General features: G+C 58.1%; 1 protein-coding gene across 1 annotated transcript; it reads left to right on the forward strand.

Moving 5' to 3' along the window:
- Window positions 1-5,044: 5,044 nt before the first annotated feature.
- LOC144953859 (olfactomedin-like protein 3) lies at window positions 5,045-20,919 on the forward strand. Its single transcript, XM_078884514.1, has 5 exons — window positions 5,045-6,419; window positions 10,203-10,325; window positions 14,314-14,656; window positions 15,888-16,556; window positions 20,201-20,919. The coding sequence occupies exons 1-5, from the start codon at window positions 6,258-6,260 to the stop codon at window positions 20,917-20,919; spliced, it is 2,016 nt and encodes a 671-aa protein (XP_078740640.1). The 5' UTR covers window positions 5,045-6,257.
- Window positions 20,920-21,940: the final 1,021 nt, after the last annotated feature.

Raw genomic sequence — 21,940 nt, forward strand, 5'->3', positions numbered from 1 at the left:
CACCTCTCCCCCCCTCTCCCCCCTCTCCCCCCCCATCTCTCCCCCCTTTCTCCCCCCCTCTCCCCCATCTCTCCCCCTCTCTCCCCCCATCTCCCCCCCTCCACCATCTCCCACCCCCAGCTCCCCCCTCTCTCCACCCTCTCTCTCCACATCTCTCCCCCCCCCTCTCTCGCCCCCCATCTCCCCCCTCTCTCTCACCATCTCCCCCCCCCTATCTCCCCCTCTCTCCCCCTATCCCCCCCATCTCCCCCCTCTCTCCCCCCTCTCTCTCCACATCTCCCCCCCCCCCTCTCTCACCATCTCCCCTCTCTCCCCCGTCTCTCCCCCCCTCTCTCCCCCCTCTCCCCCCTCTCCCCCCCCCCTCTCCCCCCTCTCCCCCCCCCCTCTCCCCCTCTCTCCCCCCCTCTCCCCCCCCTCTCCCCCCCTCTCTCCCCCCTCTCCCCCACTCCCCCCCCTCTCCCCCCATCTCCCCCTCTCTCCCCCCATCTCCCCCCCCCCCTCTCCCCCCCCCATCTCCCCCCCCTCTCCCCCTCTCTCTCCCCCCTCTCTCACCCCCATCTCGCCCCTCTCCCCCATCTCCCCCCCCTCTCCCCTCTCTCTCCCCTTCCCCCCCCTCTCCCCCCCTCCCCCCCTCTCTCCCCCCTCTCTCCCCCCATCTCCCCCCCCCTCTCACCCCCCTCTCCCCCCACTCCTCCCCCCCCCCATCTCTCCCCCCCCTCTCTCCCCCTCTCTCCCCCCTCTCCCCCCCCTATCTCCCCCTCTCTCCCCCCCTCTCTCTCCCCATCTCCCCCCCTCTCTCTCCCCCATCTCCCCCCTCTCTTTCACCATCTCCCCCCCTCTCTCCCCCATCTCCCCCCCTCTCTCTCCCCCATCTCCCCCCCCCCCTCTCTCCCCCCTCTCCCCCCTCTCCCCCCCTCTCCCCCCCCCTCTCTCCCCCTCTCTCCCCCCCTCTCCCCCCCCTCTCCCCTCTCTCTCCCCCATCTCTCCCCCTCTCTCCCCCCCTCTCCTCCCCCTCTCTCCCCCTCTCTCTCCCCCTCTCTCCCCCTCTCTCCCCCCCTCTCCCCCCCTCTCCCCACTCTCTCCCCCCATCTCCCCCCCCCAGCTCCCCCCTCTCTCCCCCCATCTCCCCCCCCTAGCTCCCCCCTCTCTCTCACCATCTCCCCCTCTCTCCCCCCATCTCCCCCCCCTCTCCCCTCTCTCTCCCCTTCTCTCCCCCCCTTTCCCCCTCTCTCCCCCCCTCTCCGCCTCTCTCTCCCCATCCCCCCCCCCTCACACCATCCCCCTCTCCCCCCTCTCCCCCCCATCTCCCCCCACCCATCTCCCCCCTCTCTCCCCCCCCTCTCCCCCCTCTCCCCCCATCTCCCCCCCCAGCTCCCCCCTCTCTCACCATCTCGCCCCTCTCTCCCCCCATCTCCCCCCCCTCTCCCCTCTCTCTCCCCCCCTCTCCCCCCCCCCTCTCTCCCCCCCTCTCCCCCCCCTCTCCCTCTCTCTCCCCATCTCTCCCCCCTCTCTCCCCCATCTCCCCCCCCCTCTCACCATCTCCCCCCTCTCTCTCCCCCCATCTCCCCCCCTCTCTCCCCCTCTCTCTCCCCCCATCTCCCCCCCCCCCCTCTCCCCTCTCTCTCCCCCCTCTCCCCCCCCCCTCTCCCCCCCTCTCTCCCCCCCTCTCCCCCCCCTCTCCCCTCTCTCTCCCCCCTCTCTCTCCCCCATCTCCCCCCTCTCTCTCCCCCCATCTCCCCCCCCTCTCCCCTCTCTCTCCCCCCATCTCCCCCCCCTCTCTCCCCTCTCTCCCCTCTCCCCCCCATCTCCCCCCCCCCCCAGCTCCCCCCTCTCTCACCATCTCCCCCCTCTCTCCCCCCCCTCTCCCCTCTCTCTCCCCCCATCTCCCCCCCCCCCTCCTCCCCCCGCTCTCTCCACCACTCTCGCCCCTCTCACCCCCCATCTCCCCCCCCCTCTCCCCCCCCTCTCCCCCCTCTCCCTCCCCCCTCTCCCCCCCCTCTCCCCCCCTCTCCCCCTCTCCCCCCTCTCCACCCATCTCCCCCCCCCCTCACACCATCTCTCCCCCTCTCTCCCCCCATCTCCCCCCCCCCTCTCACCATCTCCCCCCTCACTCTCCCCCCTCCCCCCTCTCCCCCCTCTCCCCCCCATCTCTCCCCCCATCTCCCCCCCCCAGCTCCCCCCCCTCTCTCACCATCTCGCCCCTCTCTCCCCCATCTCCCCCTCCTCTCCCCTCTCTCCCCCCTCTCCCCCCCCCCCTCTCCCCCCCCCCTCTCTCCCCCTCTCCCCCCCTCACCCCCCTCTCTCCCCCCTCTCTCCCCCCTCTCCCCCCCCTCTCCCCTCTCTCTCCCCCATCTCTCCCCTTCTCTCCCCCCATCTCCCCCCCCCCTCTCACCATCTCCCCCCCTCTCTCTCCCCCCATCTCCCCCCTCTCTCCCCCCTCTCTCTCCCCCCATCTCCCCCCCCCCCAGCTCCCCCCCCCCTCACACCATCTCTCCCCCCTCTCTCCCCCCATCTCCCCCCCCCCCTCTCACCATCTCCCCCCTCTCTCCCCCCCTCTCCCCCCTCTCCCCCCTCTCCCCCCCCATCTCTCCCCCTCTCTCCCCCCCTCTCCCCTCTCTCTCCCCCCTCTCCCCCCCCCCCTCTTTCCCCCTCTCTCCCCCCCCTCTCCCCCTCTCTCCCCCCATCTCCCCCCCCCTCACACCATCTCTCCCCCTCTCTCCCCCCATCTCCCCCCCCTCTCACCATCTCCCCCCTCTCTCTCCCCCCTCTCCCCCCTCTCCCCCCCTCTCCCCCCCCCATCTCTCCCCCTCTCTCCCCCCCCTCTCCCCCCCTCTCCCCTCTCTCTCCCCCCATCTCCCCCCCCCCCCAGCTCCCCCCTCTCTCTCACCATCTCGCCCCTCTCTCCCCCCATCTCCCCCCCCTCACCCCTCTCTCTCCCCCCTTTCCCCCCCCCTCTCTCCCCCTCTCTCCCCCCCTCCCCCCCCCTCTCCCCTCTCTCTTCCCCCTCTCCCCCCATCTCTACCCCTCTCTCCCCCCATCTCCCCCCCCCTCTCACCATCTCCCCCTCTCTCTCCCCCCTCTCCTCCCTCTCCCCCCCCCCATCTCTCCCCCTCTCTCCCCCCCTCTCCCACCCCCCTCCCCTCTCTCTTTCCCCTCTCTCACCCCCCATCTCTCCCCCTCACTCCCCCCATCTCCCCCCCCCTCTCACCATCTCCCCCCCTCTCTCTCCCCCATCTCTCCCCCTCTCTCCCCCCCCTCTCCCACCCCCCTCCCCTCTCTCTTCCCCCTCTCTCTCCCCCATCTCTCCCCCATCTCTCCCCCTCACTCCCCCCATCTCCCCCCCCCCTCTCACCATCTCCCCCCTCTCTCTCCGCCCATCTCCCCCCCCCCCAGCTCCCCCCTCTCTCTCACCATCTCGCCCCTCTCTCCCCCCATCTCCCCCCCCTCTCCCCTCTCTCTCCCCCTTCTCCCCCCCCCCCTCTCTCCCCCTCTCTCCCCCCCCTCTCCCCCCCCTCTCCCCTCTCTCTCCCCCCTCTCCCCCCATCTCCCCCCCCCAGCTCCCCCCTCTCTCTCACCATCTCGCCCCTCTCTAGCCCCCTCTCTCCCCCCTCTCCCCCCTCTCCCCCCCCCCTCTCTCCCCCTCTCTCCCCCCCTCTCCCCCCCCTCTCCCCTCTCTCTCCCCCCTCTCTCTCCCCCCATCTCCCCCCCCCCAGCTCCCCCCTCTCTCTCACCATCTCGCCCCTCTCTCCCCCCATCTCCCCCCCCTCTCCCCTCTCTCTCCCCCCTCTCACCCCCCTCTCTCCCCCTCTCTCCCCCCATCTCCCCCCCCCCCCTCTCACCATCTCCCCCCTCTCTCCCCCCTCTCCCCCCTCTCCCCCCCCCATCTCTCCCCTCTCTCCCCCCATCTCCCCCCCTCCCCCCTCTCTCTACCCCATCTCCCCCCCCCTCCCCCCTCTCTCTCCCCCCTCTCCCCCCCCTCTCTCTCCCTCTCTCCCCCCATCTCCCCCCCCCCTCTCACCATCTCCCCCCTCTCTCCCCCCTCTCCCCCCTCTCCCCCCCCCATCTCTCCCCCTCTCTCCCCCCATCTCCCCCCCCCTCCCCCCTCTCTCTACCCCCTCTCCCCCCCCCTCTCTCCCCCTCTCTCCCCCTCTCTCCCCCCATCTCCCCCCCCCTCCCCCCTCTCTCTCCCCCCTCTCCCCCCCCTCTCTCCCCCTCTCTCCCCCTCTCTCCCCCCATCTCCCCCCCCCTCCCCCCTCTCTCTCCCCCCTCTCCCCCCCCCTCTCCCCCCCCCCTCTCTCCCCCTCTCTCCCCCCCTCTCCCCCCCTCTCCCCCCCCTTTCCCCTCTCTCCCCCCCTCTCTCTCCCCCCTCTCCCCCCCCCCTCTCTCCCCCTCTCTCCCCCCATCTCCCCCCCCCTCCCCCCTCTCTCTCCCCCCTCTCCCCCCCCTCTCTCTCCCCTCTCCCCTCTCTCCCCCTCTCTCCCCCCATCTCCCCCCCCATCTCCCCTCCATCTCCCCTCTCTCTCCCCCCTCTCTCCCTCCCCTCTCTCTTCCCCTCTCCCCCCCCATCTCCACCTCTCTCTCCCTCTGTCTGTCGCTCTCCCCACGTGACCCACTGTCTGTCAACAGCGTGGCCATGTGGAACTCATTATGGAGGGGGGGGGCGGGGCAGGCTGACTCCCCCCCCCTCTTCCCCCTGTGGTGGATGAGTGGGTGGGTGAGTGGGTGTGTGAGTGGGTGAGTGGGTGAGTGGGTGAGTGAGTAGTTGAGTGGGTGGATAGGTCAGTGGGTGCGTGGGTGGGTGAGTGCGTGGGTGAGTGGTGGGAGTGGGTGAGTGGGTGAGTCAGTGGGTGAGTGAGTGGGTGGGTGAGTGGGTGAGTGGTTGAATGAGTGGGTGAGTGAGTGAGTAAGTGAGCGGGTGAGTGCGTGCGTGGGTGAGTAAGTGGGTGAGTGGGTGGGTGAGTGAGTGAGTGACTGAGTGGGTGAGTGAGTGAGTGGGTGAGTGGATAGGTGAGTGGGTGAGTGGGTAGGTGAGTGGGTGGGTGAGTGGGTGGGTGAGTGGGTAGGTGAGTGGTTGAGTAAGTGGTTCAGTGGGTAAGTGAGTGAGTGGGTGAGTGGGCGGGCCAGTGAGGGCCAGAGCCGGAGAGACGTGGGGCGTTCAGAGAGAGAGAGTGCGCAGAGGAAGAGAGAGCGCACAGAGAGAGGAGGGACAGAGAGGGGGGTAGAGAGAGAGAGAGAATGCTGGGGTAAGCAGAGCAGAGCAAAACATCTTTCGTGAAATCTTTCATGTTAAAAGGAGTGGGGGGGGAGGTGGTGGTGGTTACGTAAAGGAAAGCATTAAACAAAGATACGAAATGATGAACGAAGCCAAGTGCCGACTACACCGGGCATCTTCTAGTTTCCACTGATCGTCAAAAAAAACGAGAGAGAGCGAGAGAGTGACCGAGAGAGTGGGCGAGAGAGTGGCCGAGTGAGTGACCGAGAGAGCGAGAGAGTGACCGAGTGAGTGACCGAGAGTGTGACCGAGAGAGTGAGCGAGAGAGCGAGAGAGTGACCGAGTGAGTGACCGAGTGAGTGACCGAGAGTGTGACCGAGAGAGTGACCGAGAAAGTGACCGAGTGAGTGACCGAGTGAGTGACCGAGTGAGTGACCGAGAGAGTGACCGAGAAAGTGAGAGAGTGACCGAGTGAGTGACCGAGTGAGTGACCGAGAGAGCGAGAGAGTGACCGAGTGAGTGACCGAGAGAGTGACCGAGTGAGTGACCGAGTGAGTGACCGAGAGAGCGAGAGAGTGACCGAGTGAGTGACCGAGAGAGTGACCGAGTGAGTGACCGAGAGTGTGACCGAGAGTGTGACCGAGAGAGTGACCGAGTGAGTGACCGAGAGTGTGACCGAGAGAGTGACCGAGAGTGTGACCGAGAGAGTGACCGAGTGAGTGACCGAGAGTGTGACCGAGAGAGTGACCGAGAGAGTGACCGAGAGAGTGACCGAGTGAGTGACCGAGAGTGTGACCGAGAGTGTGACCGAGAGAGTGACCGAGAGAGTGACCGAGAGAGTGACCGAGTGAGCGACCGAGAGCGAGCGAGCGAGCGAGCGAGCGAGCGGGGGTTTTAACATAAAGCAAAGTAAAAAAAACAAAATGTTTTTAACGAAATGATGAACGAAGCAAAGTGCCGACTACACCGACCATCTTCTTGTTTCCACTGATCGTCAAAAAAAACAACAACAACAACGAGAGACAGAACGAGAGAGTCGGTAGCGATGTCTCCAGCGAGGAGGGTGTGCGGAGTGTCGTCCCAGCTGCTGCTGCTGCTCTCGCTGGGAGCCGTGGCGCTCGTCCCGCGATCGGCCCTCGCGCAGAGAGACGCCGCGTCGGACATCGCGTACATGCAGTACATCGACCGCAGGGTGTCCGGTGTAGAGGTGAGAGAGAGAGAGTGAGAGAGTGAGTGTGAGAGTGTGAGTGAGAGAGTGAGTGAGAGAGTGAGTGAGAGTGTGAGAGAGTGTGAGAGTGAGTGTGACAGACAGAGAGTGTGAGAGAGTGTGAGAGTGAGTGTGAGAGACAGAGAGTGTGAGAGTGTGAGAGAGTGTGAGAGTGAGTGTGACAGACAGAGAGTGTGAGAGTGTGAGAGAGTGAGTGTGAGAGACAGAGAGTGTGAGAGAGTGTGAGAGTGAGTGTGAGAGACAGAGAGTGTGAGACAGAGAGTGTGAGAGTGAGTGTGAGAGACAGAGAGTGTGAGAGTGAGTGTGAGAGACAGAGAGAGTGTGAGAGAGTGTGACAGACAGAGAGTGTGAGAGTGTGAGAGTGAGTGTGACAGACAGAGAGTGTGAGAGAGTGTGAGAGAGTGAGTGTGAGAGACAGAGAGTGTGAGAGAGTGTGAGAGTGAGTGTGACAGACAGAGAGTGTGAGAGTGTGAGAGAGTGTGAGAGTGAGTGTGACAGACAGAGAGTGTGAGAGAGTGTGAGAGTGAGTGTGACAGACAGAGAGTGTGAGAGTGTGTGAGAGTGAGTGTGAGAGACAGAGAGTGTGAGACAGAGAGTGTGAGAGTGAGTGTGACAGACAGAGAGTGTGAGAGAGTGTGAGAGTGAGTGTGACAGACAGAGAGTGTGAGAGAGTGTGAGAGTGAGTGTGAGAGACAGAGAGTGTGAGTGAGTGTGAGAGGGAGTGTGAGAGACAGAGAGTGTGAGACAGAGAGTGTGAGAGTGTGAGAGTGAGTGTGACAGACAGAGAGTGTGAGAGTGTGAGAGTGAGTGTGAGAGTGTGAGAGAGTGTGAGAGTGAGTGTGAGAGACAGAGAGTGTGAGACAGAGAATGTGAGAGTGTGAGAGTGAGTGTGAGAGACAGAGAATGTGAGAGTGAGTGTGAGAGACAGAGAGTGTGAGAGAGTGTGAGAGACAGAGAGTGTGAGAGTGTGAGAGAGTGAGTGTGACAGACAGAGAGTGTGAGAGAGTGTGAGAGTGTGAGAGTGAGTGTGACAGACAGAGAGTGTGAGAGTGTGAGAGAGTGTGAGAGTGAGTGTGACAGACAGAGAGTGTGAGAGTGAGTGTGAGAGACAGAGAGTGTGAGAGTGAATGTGAGAGACAGAGAGAGTGTGAGAGTGAGTGTGAGAGTGTGAGAGAGTGTGAGAGAGAGTGTGAGAGTGTGAGAGAGTGTGAGAGTGAGTGTGACAGACAGAGAGTGTGAGAGAGTGTGAGAGTGAGTGTGAGAGTGTGAGAGAGTGTGAGAGTGAGTGTGACAGACAGAGAGTGTGAGAGAGTGTGAGAGAGAGTGTGAGAGAGTGTGAGAGTGAGTGTGACAGACAGAGAGTGTGAGAGAGTGTGAGAGTGAGTGTGAGAGACAGAGAGTGTGAGAGTGTGAGAGAGTGTGAGACAGAGAGTGTGAGAGTGTGAGAGAGTGTGAGAGACAGAGAGAGTGTGAGAGTGAGTGTGACAGACAGAGAGTGTGAGAGAGTGTGAGAGTGAGTGTGACAGACAGAGAGTGTGAGAGAGTGTGAGAGTGAGTGTGAGAGTGTGAGAGAGTGTGAGAGTGAGTGTGACAGACAGAGAGTGTGAGAGAGTGTGAGAGTGAGTGTGAGAGTGTGAGAGAGTGTGAGAGTGAGTGTGACAGACAGAGAGTGTGAGAGAGTGTGAGAGTGAGTGTGAGAGTGTGAGAGAGTGTGAGAGTGAGTGTGACAGACAGAGAGTGTGAGAGAGTGTGAGAGTGAGTGTGAGAGTGTGAGAGAGTGTGAGAGTGTGAGAGAGTGTGAGAGTGAGTGTGAGAGTGTGAGAGAGTGTGAGAGTGAGTGTGACAGACAGAGAGTGTGAGAGTGAGTGTGAGAGACAGAGAGTGTGAGAGTGAGTGTGAGAGACAGAGAGTGTGAGAGTGAGTGTGAGAGACAGAGAGTGTGAGAGTGAGTGTGAGAGACAGAGAGTGTGAGAGTGAGTGTGAGAGACAGAGAGTGTGAGAGTGAGTGTGAGAGTGTGAGAGTGTGAGAGTGTGAGAGTGAGTGTGAGAGTGAGTGTGAGAGTGTGAGAGTGAGTGTGAGAGTGTGAGAGTGTGAAAGTGTGAGAGTGTGAGAGTGAGTGTGAGAGTGAGTGTGAGAGTGTGAGAGTGAGTGTGAGAGTGTGAGAGAGTGTGACAGACAGAGAGTGTGAGAGAGTGTGAGAGTGAGTGTGAGAGACAGAGAGTGTGAGAGTGTGAGAGAGTGTGACAGACAGAGAGTGTGAGAGTGAGTGTGAGAGTGTGAGAGTGAGTGTGACAGACAGAGAGTGTGAGAGAGTGTGAGAGAGTGTGAGAGTGAGTGTGACAGACAGAGAGTGTGAGAGAGTGTGAGAGACAGAGAGAGTGTGAGAGAGTGTGAGAGAGTGTGAGAGTGTGAGAGAGTGTGAGAGTGAGTGTGACAGACAGAGAGTGTGAGAGAGTGTGAGAGTGAGTGTGAGAGACAGAGAGTGTGAGAGAGTGTGAGAGTGTGAGAGAGTGTGAGAGTGAGTGTGACAGACAGAGAGTGTGAGAGAGTGTGAGAGTGAGTGTGAGAGACAGAGAGTGTGAGAGAGTGTGAGAGTGAGTGTGACAGACAGAGAGTGTGAGACAGAGAGTGTGAGAGTGTGAGAGTGAGTGTGACAGACAGAGAGTGTGAGAGTGTGAGAGTGAGTGTGAGAGTGTGAGAGAGTGTGAGAGTGAGTGTGAGAGACAGAGAGTGTGAGAGTGAGTGTGAGAGTGTGAGAGTGAGTGTGACAGACAGAGAGTGTGAGAGTGAGTGTGACAGACAGAGAGTGTGAGAGTGAGTGTGAGAGACAGAGAGTGTGAGAGTGAGTGTGAGAGACAGAGAGTGTGAGAGAGTGACCCCCTGACCCCGTCACACTGACCCCTTCATCCTGACCCCTGACCCTGTCACCCTGACCCCCTGACCCCGTCACCCTGACCCCTTCATCCTGACCCCTGACCCCGTCACCCTGACCCCCTGACCCCGTCACCCTGACCCCTTCATCCTGACCCCTGACCCCGTCACCCTGACCCCCTGACCCCGTTACCCTGACCCCCTGACTCTGACCCTGACCCCGTCACCCTGACCTCGTGACCCCCTGACCCCGTGACCCCTGGAAGGAGCGTCTGCAGCGTGTGCTGGATGAGTTGACCCGCTACGTGACGGAGACTCGCGAGGTCAAGAAGGACCTCCTGACCCCCTGACCCCTGACCCTGACCCCGTGACCCCTGGCAGGAGCGTCTGCAGCGTGTGCTGGATGAGTTGACCCGGCTACGTGACGGAGACTCGTGAGGTCAAGAAGGACCTCCTGACCCCCTGACCCCCTGACCCCTGACCCTGACCCCGTGACCCCTGGCAGGAGCGTCTGCAGCGTGTGCTGGATGAGCTGACCCGCTACGTGACGGAGACTCGTGAGGTCAAGAAAGACCTCCTGACCCCTGACCCCGTGACCCCCTGACCACGTGACCCCTGGCAGGAGCGTCTGCAGCGCGTGCTGGACGAGTTGACCCGCTACGTGACGGAGACTCGCGAGGTCAAGAAGGACCTCCTGACCCCGTGACCCCGTGTCCCCGTGACCCCGTGACCCCCTGACGCCGTGACCCCTGGCAGGAGTGTCTTCAGCGTGTGCTGGACGAGTTGACCCGCTACGTGACGGAGACTCGCGAGGTCAAGAAGGACCTCCTGACCCCGTGACCCCGTGTCCCCGTGACCCCGTGACCCCCTGACCCCGTGACCCCTGGCAGGAGCGTCTTCAGCGCGTGCTGGATGAGTTGACCCGCTACGTGACGGAGACTCGTGAGGTCAAGAAGGACCTCCTTCGGCGAGCAGATGCCGCTGACCAAGATCGCACGGGGCTGACCGAGCAGGCGAGTAGCGCAGTCGCCACGGAGCGCACCTAGGGGTGGCACAGACACCCCGCGCGACCTCCTAGCGGCGGGCCGTGCGATGCTCGTGTGTGTGTGTGTGGGCGCGATTCGTGACCACGGAGCCGATCTAGAGGTGGTCAAAAACCCCGCTGCGGGAGTCTGTGGGTCTCTGTGTGAGTCTATGGGTCTCTGTGTGAGTCTATGGGTCTCTGTGTGAGTCTATGGGTCTCTGCGTGAGTCTATGGGTCTATGTGGGAGTCTATGGGTCTCCGCGTGAGTCTATGGGTCTCTGTGTGAGTCTATGGGTCTCTGCGTGAGTCTATGGGTCTCTGTGTGAGTCTGTGGGTCTTTGTGTGAGTCTATGGGTCTCTGTGTGAGTCTATGGGTCTCTGCGTGAGTCTATGGGTCTCTGTGTGAGTCTGTGGGTCTTTGTGTGAGTCTATGGGTCTCTGTGTGAGTCTGTGAGTCTCTGTGTGAGTCTGTGGGTCTCTGTGTGAGTCTGTGGGTCTCTGAGTGAGTCTATGGGTCTCTGTGTGAGTCTATGGGTCTCTGTGTGAATCTATGGGTCTCTGTGTGAGTCTATGGGTCTCTGTGTGAGTCTATGGGTCTCTGCGTGAGTCTATAGGTCTTTGTGTGAGTCTATGGGTCTCTGTGTGAGTCTGTGGGTCTCTGTGTGAGTCTATGGGTCTTTGTGTGAGTTTGTGGGTCTCTGTGTGAGTCTATGGGTCTCTGTGTGAGTCTGTGAGTCTCTGTGTGAGTCTATGGGTCTCTGAGTGAGTCTATGGGTCTCTGTGTGAGTCTATGGGTCTCTGTGTGAGTCTATGAGTCTCTGTGTGAGTCTATGGGTCTCTGTGTGAGTCTGTGAGTCTCTGTGTGAGTCTATGGGTCTCTGCGTGAGTCTATGGGTCTCTGCGTGAATCTATGGGTCTCTGCGTGAGTCTGTGGGTCTCTGCGTGAGTCTGTGAGTCTCTGTGTGAGTATGTGGGTCTCTGTGTGAGTCTGTGGGTCTCTGTGTGAGTCTCTGGGTCTCTGTGTGAGTCTGTGGGTCTCTGTGTGAGTCTATGGGTCTCTGTGTGAGTCTGTGAGTCTCTGTGTGAGTCTGTGGGTCTCTGTGTGAGTCTGTGGGTCTCTGTGTGAGTCTATGGGTCTCTGTGTGAGTCTATGGGTCACTAAAGGCGTTGTACGCCTTTAGTGTAGATGCTTAACCCCGAGCTCTCAATACTCTGATGGTGCATTGTCTTTGAGTTGTGCGCCTTTTGGCGTCATCTGGTCCAACACCATGTGAGACTAGGCTCTAAGGAAAGCTGTCTCTGGTGTGGACCAATCAACTTCAAGGACCATGTGAGACTAGGCTCTAAGGAAAGCTGTCTCGGGTGTGGACCAATCAACTTCAAGGACCATGTGAGACTAGGCTCTAAGGAAAGCTGTCTCGGGTGTGGACCAATCAACTTCAAGGACAGTGCATATCATTATCATCATCAGAGTTGTTTCTTTTTGTTTGCATTTTGACTGCTTGTGTTGTGGTTATTGCAAACATGATGCCTTGTATAAAGGTGTCAGTTTTTGTACCAGTTGAAAGGGTAAAAAACCTATCACTATCGTTTCCCACTGGTAAAGGAGGTCTCATAGTGTAAATGAGGTCTAATGATGTTGTTATGATGTCATGTAGGGCAGTCTGTGCACAAACGCCACCCTCCCTCAGCATTTCGCTTGGGAGATCATCTCTGCCCGGTGCCTTTCCTGGTCTCAGACTCCGGATCGCCTTCAGTACTTCCTCAACAGATGGCACCTCAGCCAGCCACTCACAGGGGGTGACCTCTTCCAATATTTGAGGCACCGCAGCCTCAGCAGGGTCATTCTCACTTTGCCCCGCGATGTTTTCCATGCCGAGGGATTTGCCTTCCCCCAGGAGCTCACAGAAATGCTCAGCAAATCTGCAAACCTGTTCCTTGGGGTCAAAGATTGGATCGCCGTTCTTTCGCCTCATGATAGCGATAGATGTGGCACTGCAAATTACTTTTTTGATGGAGTTAAAGAGCGATTTGAGATCGCGGGCCACTGAGGCAGACTCCATCTCCTCAGCAACCCGCGACCACCACCCATCATCCTTGCAGCGCCTCACGGCTCTCCGAACCTCCGAGCGAAGGCTGCGGTAAGCCTCCTCATTCTCCGACGTGGGATGCTGTAGGCGATGAGAGTGGGCCTGTCGCTTTTTCTCAACCATCCTGAACACCTCCTCCGTCAGCCAGGGTTTCTGGGGAGGTCTGGACCGCGTACCCAAAGCAGCCATTGCAGCTGCATGAGTCACAGTCCTAAACCTCGCCCATTGACCCTCGACATCAGGAGGAGTGGGGGACGATGCCAACCCCAGCTGCAAGCGATGATGAAATTCTCGCTTGCAACTTTCATCAGCTAGCTGAGACCAGGCCACTATGGGTTTGAATGGGGTCCTGGGTGTACACCCACCACCGGAGTGGAAGAATGGCAGGCGCATCTTACAGGTGACTAGTCGATGGTCAGAGGTCAGATCAGCTCCACGGTAGGTCCTGGTGTCAAGGACATGGGTCCAGCAATAGCATCACCACCACGAGGCAGTGAGTGAGTGAAGCAGTGAGTGAGTCAGTGAGTGAGTCAGTAAGTCAGTGAGTGAGTCAGTGAGTGAGTGAGCGAGTGAGTCAGTGAGTGAGTCAACCAATGAGTGAGTGAGTGAATCAGTGAGTGGGTGAGTCAGCGAGCGAGTGAGTCAGTGAGTGGGTGAGTCAGCCAGTCAGTGAGTCAGTGAGTCAGTGAGTGAGTGAGTGAGTCAGTGAGTGATTGAGTCAGTGAGTGAGTCAGTGAGTGAGTGAGTGAGTCAGTGAGTGAGTCAGTGAGTGAGTCAGTGAGTGAGTCAGTAAGTCAGTGAGTGAGTCAGTGAGTGAGTGAGCGAGTGAGTCAGTGAGTGAGTCAACCAATGAGTGAGTGAGTGAATCAGTGAGTGGGTGAGTCAGCGAGCGAGTGAGTCAGTGAGTGGGTGAGTCAGCCAGTCAGTGAGTCAGTGAGTCAGTGAGTGAGTGAGTGAGTCAGTGAGTGATTGAGTCAGTGAGTGAGTCAGTGAGTGAGTGAGTGAGTGAGTCAGTGAGTGAGTCAGTGAGTGAGTCAGTGAGTGAGTCAATAAGTCAGTGAGTGAGTCAGTGAGTGAGTGAGCGAGTGAGTCAGTGAGTGAGTCAACCAATGAGTGAGTGAGTGAATCAGTGAGTGGGTGAGTCAGCGAGCGAGTGAGTCAGTGAGTGGGTGAGTCAGCCAGTCAGTGAGTCAGTGAGTCAGTGAGTGAGTGAGTCAGTGAGTGATTGAGTCAGTGAGTGAGTGAGTGAGTCAGTGAGTGAGTCAGTGAGTGAGTCAGTGAGTGAGTCAGTAAGTCAGTGAGTGAGTCAGTGAGTGAGTGAGCGAGTGAGTCAGTGAGTGAGTCAACCAATGAGTGAGTGAGTGAGTGAATCAGTGAGTGGGTGAGTCAGCGAGCGAGTGAGTCAGTGAGTGGGTGAGTCAGCCAGTCAGTGAGTCAGTGAGTGAGTGAGTCAGTGAGTGATTGAGTCAGTGAGTGAGTCAGTGAGTGAGTGAGTGAGTCAGTGAGTGAGTCAGTGAGTGAGTCAGTAAGTCAGTGAGTGAGTCAGTGAGTGAGTGAGCGAGTGAGTCAGTGAGTGAGTCAACCAATGAGTGAGTGAGTGAATTAGTGAGTGGGTGAGTCAGCGAGCGAGTGAGTCAGTGAGTGGGTGAGTCAGCCAGTCAGTGAGTCAGTGAGTCAGTGAGTCAGTGAGTAAGTCAGTGAGTGAGTGAGTGAATCAGTAAGTCAGTGAGTCAGTGAGTGAGTCAACCAATGAGTGAGTGAGTCAGTGAGTGAGTGAGTGAATCAGTAAGTCAGTGAGTCAGTGAGTGAGTCAACCAATGAGTGAGTGAGTCAGTGAGTGAGTGAGTGAGTGAGTGAATCAGTGAGTAAATCATCACCCCGCTCCAGGTTGACGGCGTGGTGTCCAGGATGGAGCGCTTGGAGCGCGACGTGGACTACATGGAGACGCAGGCTCAGGGTGGACAAACCTGCGTCGAGGTGGACGAGGAGGTCGTCCGCCAGCGGCAGCAGGAGCAGCAGCAGCAGCAGCAGCGCCTCAAGCAGCAGGGACTCGATCCCAGCGTTGATGGAGGAGTTTTGTCAAGGTCGACCAAAAAGATTGGGACTTCATTTTCGTCGTCGTCGTCATCGTCGTCGTCGTCGTCGTCGTCGTCGTCAGCTGCTTCAACGGCCTCCCAAGCGGAGATGGAGCGTCTGAGACGGAACAAGAGGCCGTTCAAAGTGTCCGACGGTGGGTTGGCGGTGGTGGTGGTGGTGATGAGTCTGTGGGTGTCTGTGTGATGAGTCTGTGGGTGTCTGTGTGGTGAGTCTGTGGGTGGTGAGTCTGTGGGTCTCTGTGTGATGAGTCTGTGGGTCTCTGTGTGGTGAGTCTGTGGGTGTTTGTGTGGTGAGTCTGTGGGTGTCTGTGTGGTGAGTCTGTGGGTCTTTGTGTGGGTCTCTGTGTGGTGAGTCTGTGGGTCTCTGTGTGTGATGAGTGTGTGGGTGTTTGTGTGGTGAGTCTGTGGGTCTCTGTGATGAGTCTGTGGGTCTCTGTGTGGTGAGTCTGTGGGTCTCTGTGATGAGTCTGTGGGTGTCTGTGTGGTGAGTCTGTGGGTGTCTGTGTGGGTCTCTGTGTGATGAGTCTGTGGGTCTCTGTGTGGTGAGTCTGTGGGTCTCTGTGTGATGAGTCTGTGGGTCTCTGTGTGGTGAGTCTGTGGGTCTCTGTGATGAGTCTGTGGGTGTCTGTGTGATGAGTCTGTGGGTCTCTGTGTGGTGAGTGTGTGGGTCTCTGTGTGGTGAGTCTGTGGGTCTCTGTGTGGTGAGTCTGTGGGTCTCTGTGTGGTGAGTCTGTGGGTCTCTGTGTGGTGAGTCTGTGGGTCTCTGTGTGGTGAGTCTGTGGGTCTCTGTGTGGTGAGTCTGTGGGTCTCTGTGATGAGTCTGTGGGTCTCTGTGATGAGTCTGTGGGTCTCTGTGGGGTGAGTCTGTGGGTGTCTGTGTGGTGAGTTTGTGGGTCTCTGTGTGGTGAGTCTGTGTGGTGAGTCTGTGGGTCTCTGTGTGGTGAGTCTGTGTGGTGAGTCTGTGTCTCTCTGTCTCTCTCTGTGTCTCTCTCCCACCACACAGAATGTGACCACATGCTATCTGTGTCTCTCTCTGTGTCTCTCTCTGTCTCTCTGTGTGTCTCTCTGTCTCTCTCTGTGTCTCTCTCTGTCTCTCTCTGTGTCTCTCCCCCACCACACAGAATGTGACCACATGCTCTCTGTGTCTCTCTCTGTGTCTCTCTCTGTGTGTCTCTCTGTGTGTCTCTCTCTGTCTCTCTCTGTCTCTCTCCCCCACCACACAGAATGTGACCACATGCTCTCTGTGTATCTCTCTGTGTCTCTCTCTGTGTCTCTCTCTGTGTCTCTCTCTGTCTCTCTGTGTCTCTCTCTGTCTCTCTGTGTGTCTCTCTCTGTCTCTCTCTGTGTCTCTCCCCCACCACACAGAATGTGACCACATGCTGTCCGCCATCCGCTCGCTCAAGATCCTGAAGCGCGCGGGCTCCGTGGAGGGCGCCTGGATGCGCGACCCGGTGCAGGACTTCAACCGCGTCTACCTGCTGCCCGGCACCACCGGCTCCTACGTCTACGACTTTCCCTCCCCAAGGGCCTTCTCCGCCGCCAAGATCCCCACCACCACCACCACTACCTCCACATCATCATCATCGTCGTCATCGTCATCATCGTCGTCGTCTTCATCGCTTGGCCCCAAATCGTCGGCGAAAATGATGGAGATCCCTCCGCATCCGAACGCCGTAGAGCTTCCGTTCGACTTCGCGGGCACGGGCCACGCCGTGTACGGAGGGTTCCTCTTCTACCACCGCGTGGGCACCCAGAACGAGGTGGTCAAGTTCGACCTTCGCAACCGCAGCCTCGCAGACTCGGCGCTCATCCCCGGTGCCGGGGCGTCGTCCCCGTACTCGCTGTCGTCGCACACGCGGCTCGCCATCGCCGTTGATGAGGCCGGCCTCTGGGTGGTGCACACGCACAGGGCGAGCGGAGGTGGAGGTGGTGGTGGAGGTGGTGGAGGTGGTGGTGGAGGTGGAAGAGGAGGAACTGGGCGTGGTAGGGGTAGACGGGCTGCCGAGATGGATGGAGGTGGTGGAGGTTGTGCAGGTGGGTCACTGTGTGTGTGTGTCACTGTGTGTGTCATTGTGTGTGTGTGTGTGTCACTGTGTGTGTGTGTCACTGTGTGTGTGTGTCACTGTGTGTGTGTCACTGTGTGTGTGTGTCACTGTGTGTGTGTCACTGTGTGTCACTGTGTGTGTGTGTCACTGTGTGTGTCACTGTGTGTGTGTTACTGTGTGTGTCACTGTGTGTGTGTGTCACTGTGTGTGTGTCACTGTGTGTGTCACTGTGTGTGTGTGTCACTGTGTGTGTGTCATTGTGTGTGTGTCACTGTGTGTGTGTGTCACTGTGTGTGTCACTGTGTGTGTGTTACTGTCTGTGTCACTGTGTGTGTGTGTCACTGTGTGTGTGTCACTATGTGTGTCACTGTGTGTGTGTTACTGTGTGTGTCACTGTGTGTGTGTGTCACTGTGTGTGTCACTGTGTGTGTGTCACTGTGTGTGTGTGTGTCTGTGTGTGTCACTGTGTGTGTCACCGTGTGTGTGTGTGTCGCTGTGTGTCACTGTGTGTGTCACTGTGTGTGTCACTGTGTGTGTGTCACTGTGTGTGTGTATGTCACTGTGTCACTGTGTGTGTGTGTCACTGTGTGTCACTGTGTGTGTGTCACTGTGTGTGTGTGTCACTGTGTGTGTGTCACTATGTGTGTCACTGTGTGTGTGTTACTGTGTGTGTCACTGTGTGTGTGTGTCACTGTGTGTGTCACTGTGTGTGTGTCACTGTGTGTGTGTGTGTCTGTGTGTGTCACTGTGTGTGTCACCGTGTGTGTGTGTGTCGCTGTGTGTCACTGTGTGTGTCACTGTGTGTGTCACTGTGTGTGTGTCACTGTGTGTGTGTATGTCACTGTGTCACTGTGTGTGTGTGTCACTGTGTGTCACTGTGTGTGTGTCACTGTGTGTGTGTGTCACTGTGTGTGTTACTATGTGTTACTGTGTGTCACCGTGTGTGTCACTGTGTGCGTCTGTGTGTCACTGTGCGTGTGTCACTGTGTGTGTGTCGCTGTGTGTGTCACTGTGTGTGTGTGTGTGTCACTGATCGACGCCCGGGTGCGATCAAGGGATGGCTCCCTATTGGTCAACCACGTTATGTATGCCGATGATTTGGTAATAGCTGCTCATTCAGAGGAGGAGTTGGAGACGCTGCTGCTGAGACTGGAGCGTGCCACTAAGAGGTGGGGCCTTACCATCAGCCCCACCAAAACGAAGCACCTGCCTGGGTATTTTGTACCATCGGACACTCCACCCCCACAACTCCCAATCGGTGATGGGGCAGTTGTGGAGAGAGTGGAGAGTTTCCCATACCTGGGCAGTGTGCTCATGACCGGCTCCAGTTTATCAGCAGAGGTCTCACTCCGAATCAGTCGAGCGGCAATATCTTTTCAACGGTTGCGTAACGCTGTGTGGAAGCTACCTGGTCTGTCGCTCCGCACGAAGCTTCAGGTCTTCTCGGCCACGGTCATTCCCTCCCTTCTCTACGCTTGCGAAACGTGGACCCCCCTAATGGAGCATCTTCGCCGGTTGGAAACATTTAGGCTGGCCTGCCTACGATCCATCCTGGGTTTAACCTGCAGGCTGGATTGAGTGAGGAGCTCACAAGTCCTTGAAAGTCCCATCGGTGAGCTCCTCCGGCAGGCAAGGCTGCGTTGGCTGGGTCATGTAGCCCGCATGCCCAGCCACCGCATGCCCAAACAGCTTTTGTTCGGCCGGATCGAGGGGGCTAAACGGGCGCGGCACGGGCTAGAGAAGAGATGGAGTGATGTGGTACAGGAGGACGTGGAGCTGAGTGGACTTGCCGATGACTGGTACCAGCGGTGTCAAGATCGGCCTCAGTGGAGGAGGCTCGTGAAGGACGCTACTGGGCAGTTGGAGGCAGTCGCCCTCCAACAACAACGGAGGGCGGAGGAGCGACGCTCACAACAACGAGCGGAGCGCCGGGTGGCTAAAGCACAGCACGTTGGCACAGTAGGGGGCACAGGTGGTGCATCAGCCAGTCATCTCGGTCATCTCAGTCAGTCGACCCGTGGCACTTGCAGGGTCTGTCCCGTGACCTCCTGCCAGCGGGCGTTCGACACTTCACGTGGCCTTAAGGTGCACCTAGCCTGGCACAAGCGTCGTGGTGACATCACTGCCACTTAGTGGCGAATGGCGGTTGTTGTTGTTGTTGTTGTCACTGTGGGCGTGGTGCTGGCCACCCACCCCCCTTCTTGCTACTAGGTTGTTGTTGTTGTTGGTTCTTTCGGTGAAGTCACGTAGAAGGGAAATAATAAAATAATAAAATAAAAACATAATGAAATACAATTCTCACGACGTTTCGGCCACAACGCAAGCAGCCGTCTTCAGGTGAAGAACAGGTCTGTCGAGAAGACAGAGTCTGAATGAACACCACCAAGCTTGGCAAATACGGAAAGACAGCGTCTGAATGAACACCACCAAGCTTGGCAAACACGGAAAGACAGCGTCTGAATGAACACCACCAAGCTTGGCAGCGTATTTGCCAAGCTTGGTGGTGTTCATTCAGACGCTGTCTTTCCGACAGATCTGTTCTTCACCTGAGGACGGCTGCTTGCGTTGTGGCCGAAACGTCGTGAGAATTATTGTATTATGTTTTATTTTTATTATTTCCCTTCTACGTGACTTTACCGAAAGAACCAAGAAGATGAATCCCTGCAGTCACGAAAGAAGCTTTACATCGAAATTGACATTGTTGTTGTTGTTAATTTGCACAAGCTGAGAGGTAGTGCCATGCATGGGCATGTGATCCACGAAGTTGACTTGACTAACAGCTAATTCTAGATCATGGGACCTCCTTTGCCAGTACCAAAATATACTATTAGGGTTTTTCCCCTTTTTTCTGCAAACAAAACTGACATCTTTTGCAAGGAAGCATGCTTCAATTAACCACAATACTTGCAGTCAAATGCATTGTGGTTAATGTGAGCATGATTACTTGCAAACGGTGTCAGTTTGGTTGCCGGGAAAAAGGGGAAAAACCTCATTAGCTAATTCTAGATTTGAAGCTTTCGTGACTGCAAGGATTCATATTATTAGTTTTTTTTTCTTCGGTAAAGTCACCATGTAGGTAAACAATTAAAATTAATAAAAGTAAAATAAAAAATAAAATAAAAATCACGACGAAGCATGTGTTGCCTCCGAAACGTCGTGATTTTTATTTTATTTTTAAATCCTTTATATTAAGTTCACTTGCTTGCTTGCTTGCGCGCTTACGACCGTGCAAATCTTTCGGTCGTTTTTTAACCCACTTCCCGTGATCCAATCGAGCTGACATTTTGCACACAGACTCGTTGTGCGTGACAATTAATTGTCGTGAAAAAAATTTCCAACATTTTCCACTTTTTAGGAAAAAATGAAACTCTTACTCAAGAAAGACAGAAATGAATAATAAAATAAAACCAATGCCACGCATATAAAGGATTTGTAGTGAAAAACTTTGTTTTTACGGGTTAATTTTTTATTTTACTAATTTAAATTTTTTACCTACACGGTGACTTTACCGAAAAAAAAAAACCTAAGAACTTGACTAACAGCGCTCGCCCCAACACTCTGTCACAAGCTTCCCGGCGGGGTGTGTGTTGGGGGGGGATTGTTGCCCAAGTTTCTCTCGTTGTTTGGGTGCAGGAGCCCGAGGGGGCAGTGCGGGAGTTCGAGTTGGAGGTGTTGCGAGTGGGTGCGGAGATGCAGCAGAAGGAAAAGATGTGACGGCGGGAGACGACCGCCATCACGACCACCACCACGGCCGCCATGACGACCAAAATGGCCGCCGTCATGGCCGCCATGACGACCAAAATGGCAGCCGTCATGGCCGCCATGACGCCCAAAATGGCCGCCGTCATGGCCGCCATGACGACCAAAATGGCCGCCCCCATGGCCGCCGTGACCACAAAAAAGGCCGCCGCCACAGCCGCGACCTCCGTCATCGCCGCTGGATCCCATCCTCCTCCTCCGACTCCTCCGACTCGGACGACGCCATCGTGCTGACCAAGCTGGACCACGCGACCCTCTCCGTCGAGCACTCGTGGGACACGCCCTGCCGCTCCCGCGGGGCCGAGTCGGCCTTCGTGCTGTGTGGCGCCCTCTACGTGGTCTACAACGTGCGCGCGGGCGGACGCTCGCGCGTCGAGTGCGTCTACGACGTGGCCGCCCGCATCCCCGCCGAGCGGGCCCCGCTGCTCTACTTCCCGCGGCGGTCCGGGGCCCACGCCGCCATGCAGTACGACCCACGCGAGAGGCAGGTCTACGCCTGGGACGACGGCTACCAGACCGCCTACAGGCTGGACGTGGCCAAGAAGCCCGAGGCTGGCGAGGCAGGGGGCGAGTTTGACTACGGTGGGGGGTGAAGACAGGTGGGGTAGGGTGAGTGGGGGTGAGGGGGTGAGGAGGCTGGTGAGGGAGGGGGCGAGTTTGACTACGGTGGGGGGTGAGGACAGGTGGGGTAGGGTGAGTGGGGGTGAGGGGGTGAGGAGGCTGGTGAGGGAGGGGGCGAGTTTGACTACGGTGGGGGGTGAGGACAGGTGGGGTAGGGTGAGTGGGGGTGAGGGGGTGAGGAGGCTGGTGAGGGAGGGGGCGAGTTTGACTACGGTGGGGGGTGACGGGGTGAGGGGGGGTGAGGAGGGGTGGGGGTGAGGAGGGTGGTGAGGAGGGGGGTGAGGAGGGGGGTGGGGGTTGAGGGGGTGAGGAGGTGAGGGGGGTGAGGAGGGTGGTGAGGAGGGGGGTGAGAGGGGGGTGAGGAGAGGGGATGGGGGGTGAGAGGGGTGGTGAGGTAGGGGGGTGGGGGTGAGGAGGGGGTGGGGTGGGGGTAGGGTGAGGGGTGAGGAGGGTGGTGAGGATGGTGGTGAGGAGGGTGGTGAGGAGGGGGGTGAGGAGGGAGAGGGAGAGGCAGGTCTACGCCTGGCACGACGGCTATGTCAAGGGGGTTGACGGGGGTAGAGGAGAGGGAGTGGGGGTTGGTGGGGGGGTGAGGATGGTGGTGAGGATGGTGGTGAGGATGGTGGTGAGGAGGGTGGTGAGGAATGGTGAGCGCGGGGTGAGGTGGAGACGGCTGAGGGGGCGGGGAGGGGAAGGGGTAGATCGTCTGGAGGGGGATGGGGGGTGGGGAGAAGGGATCTGAAGACGAATGGAGACCCCTAGCTTGCTAAGACATTTGAGGTATACATGAAAACTACAATATGAATAATCAGCCGAGTGAAATATAATCCTTTTTTTTCTTAAATAAAACGCTTTGTGAGTCGAAGTTGGGGGGGGGGGAGGGGGGTTGATGTCGCATCTCCTCGGTTCGATACCCTGGATCGATGTCAGATCGATGATACAGGATGTCGTTACTCCAAATAAAGTTTCGCTAAATTGTGTACATCCTGTGAG

This window comes from Lampetra fluviatilis (assembly GCF_964198595.1).
Source record: "Lampetra fluviatilis chromosome 48 unlocalized genomic scaffold, kcLamFluv1.1 SUPER_48_unloc_2, whole genome shotgun sequence".
Classification (NCBI taxonomy): domain Eukaryota; kingdom Metazoa; phylum Chordata; class Hyperoartia; order Petromyzontiformes; family Petromyzontidae; genus Lampetra; species Lampetra fluviatilis.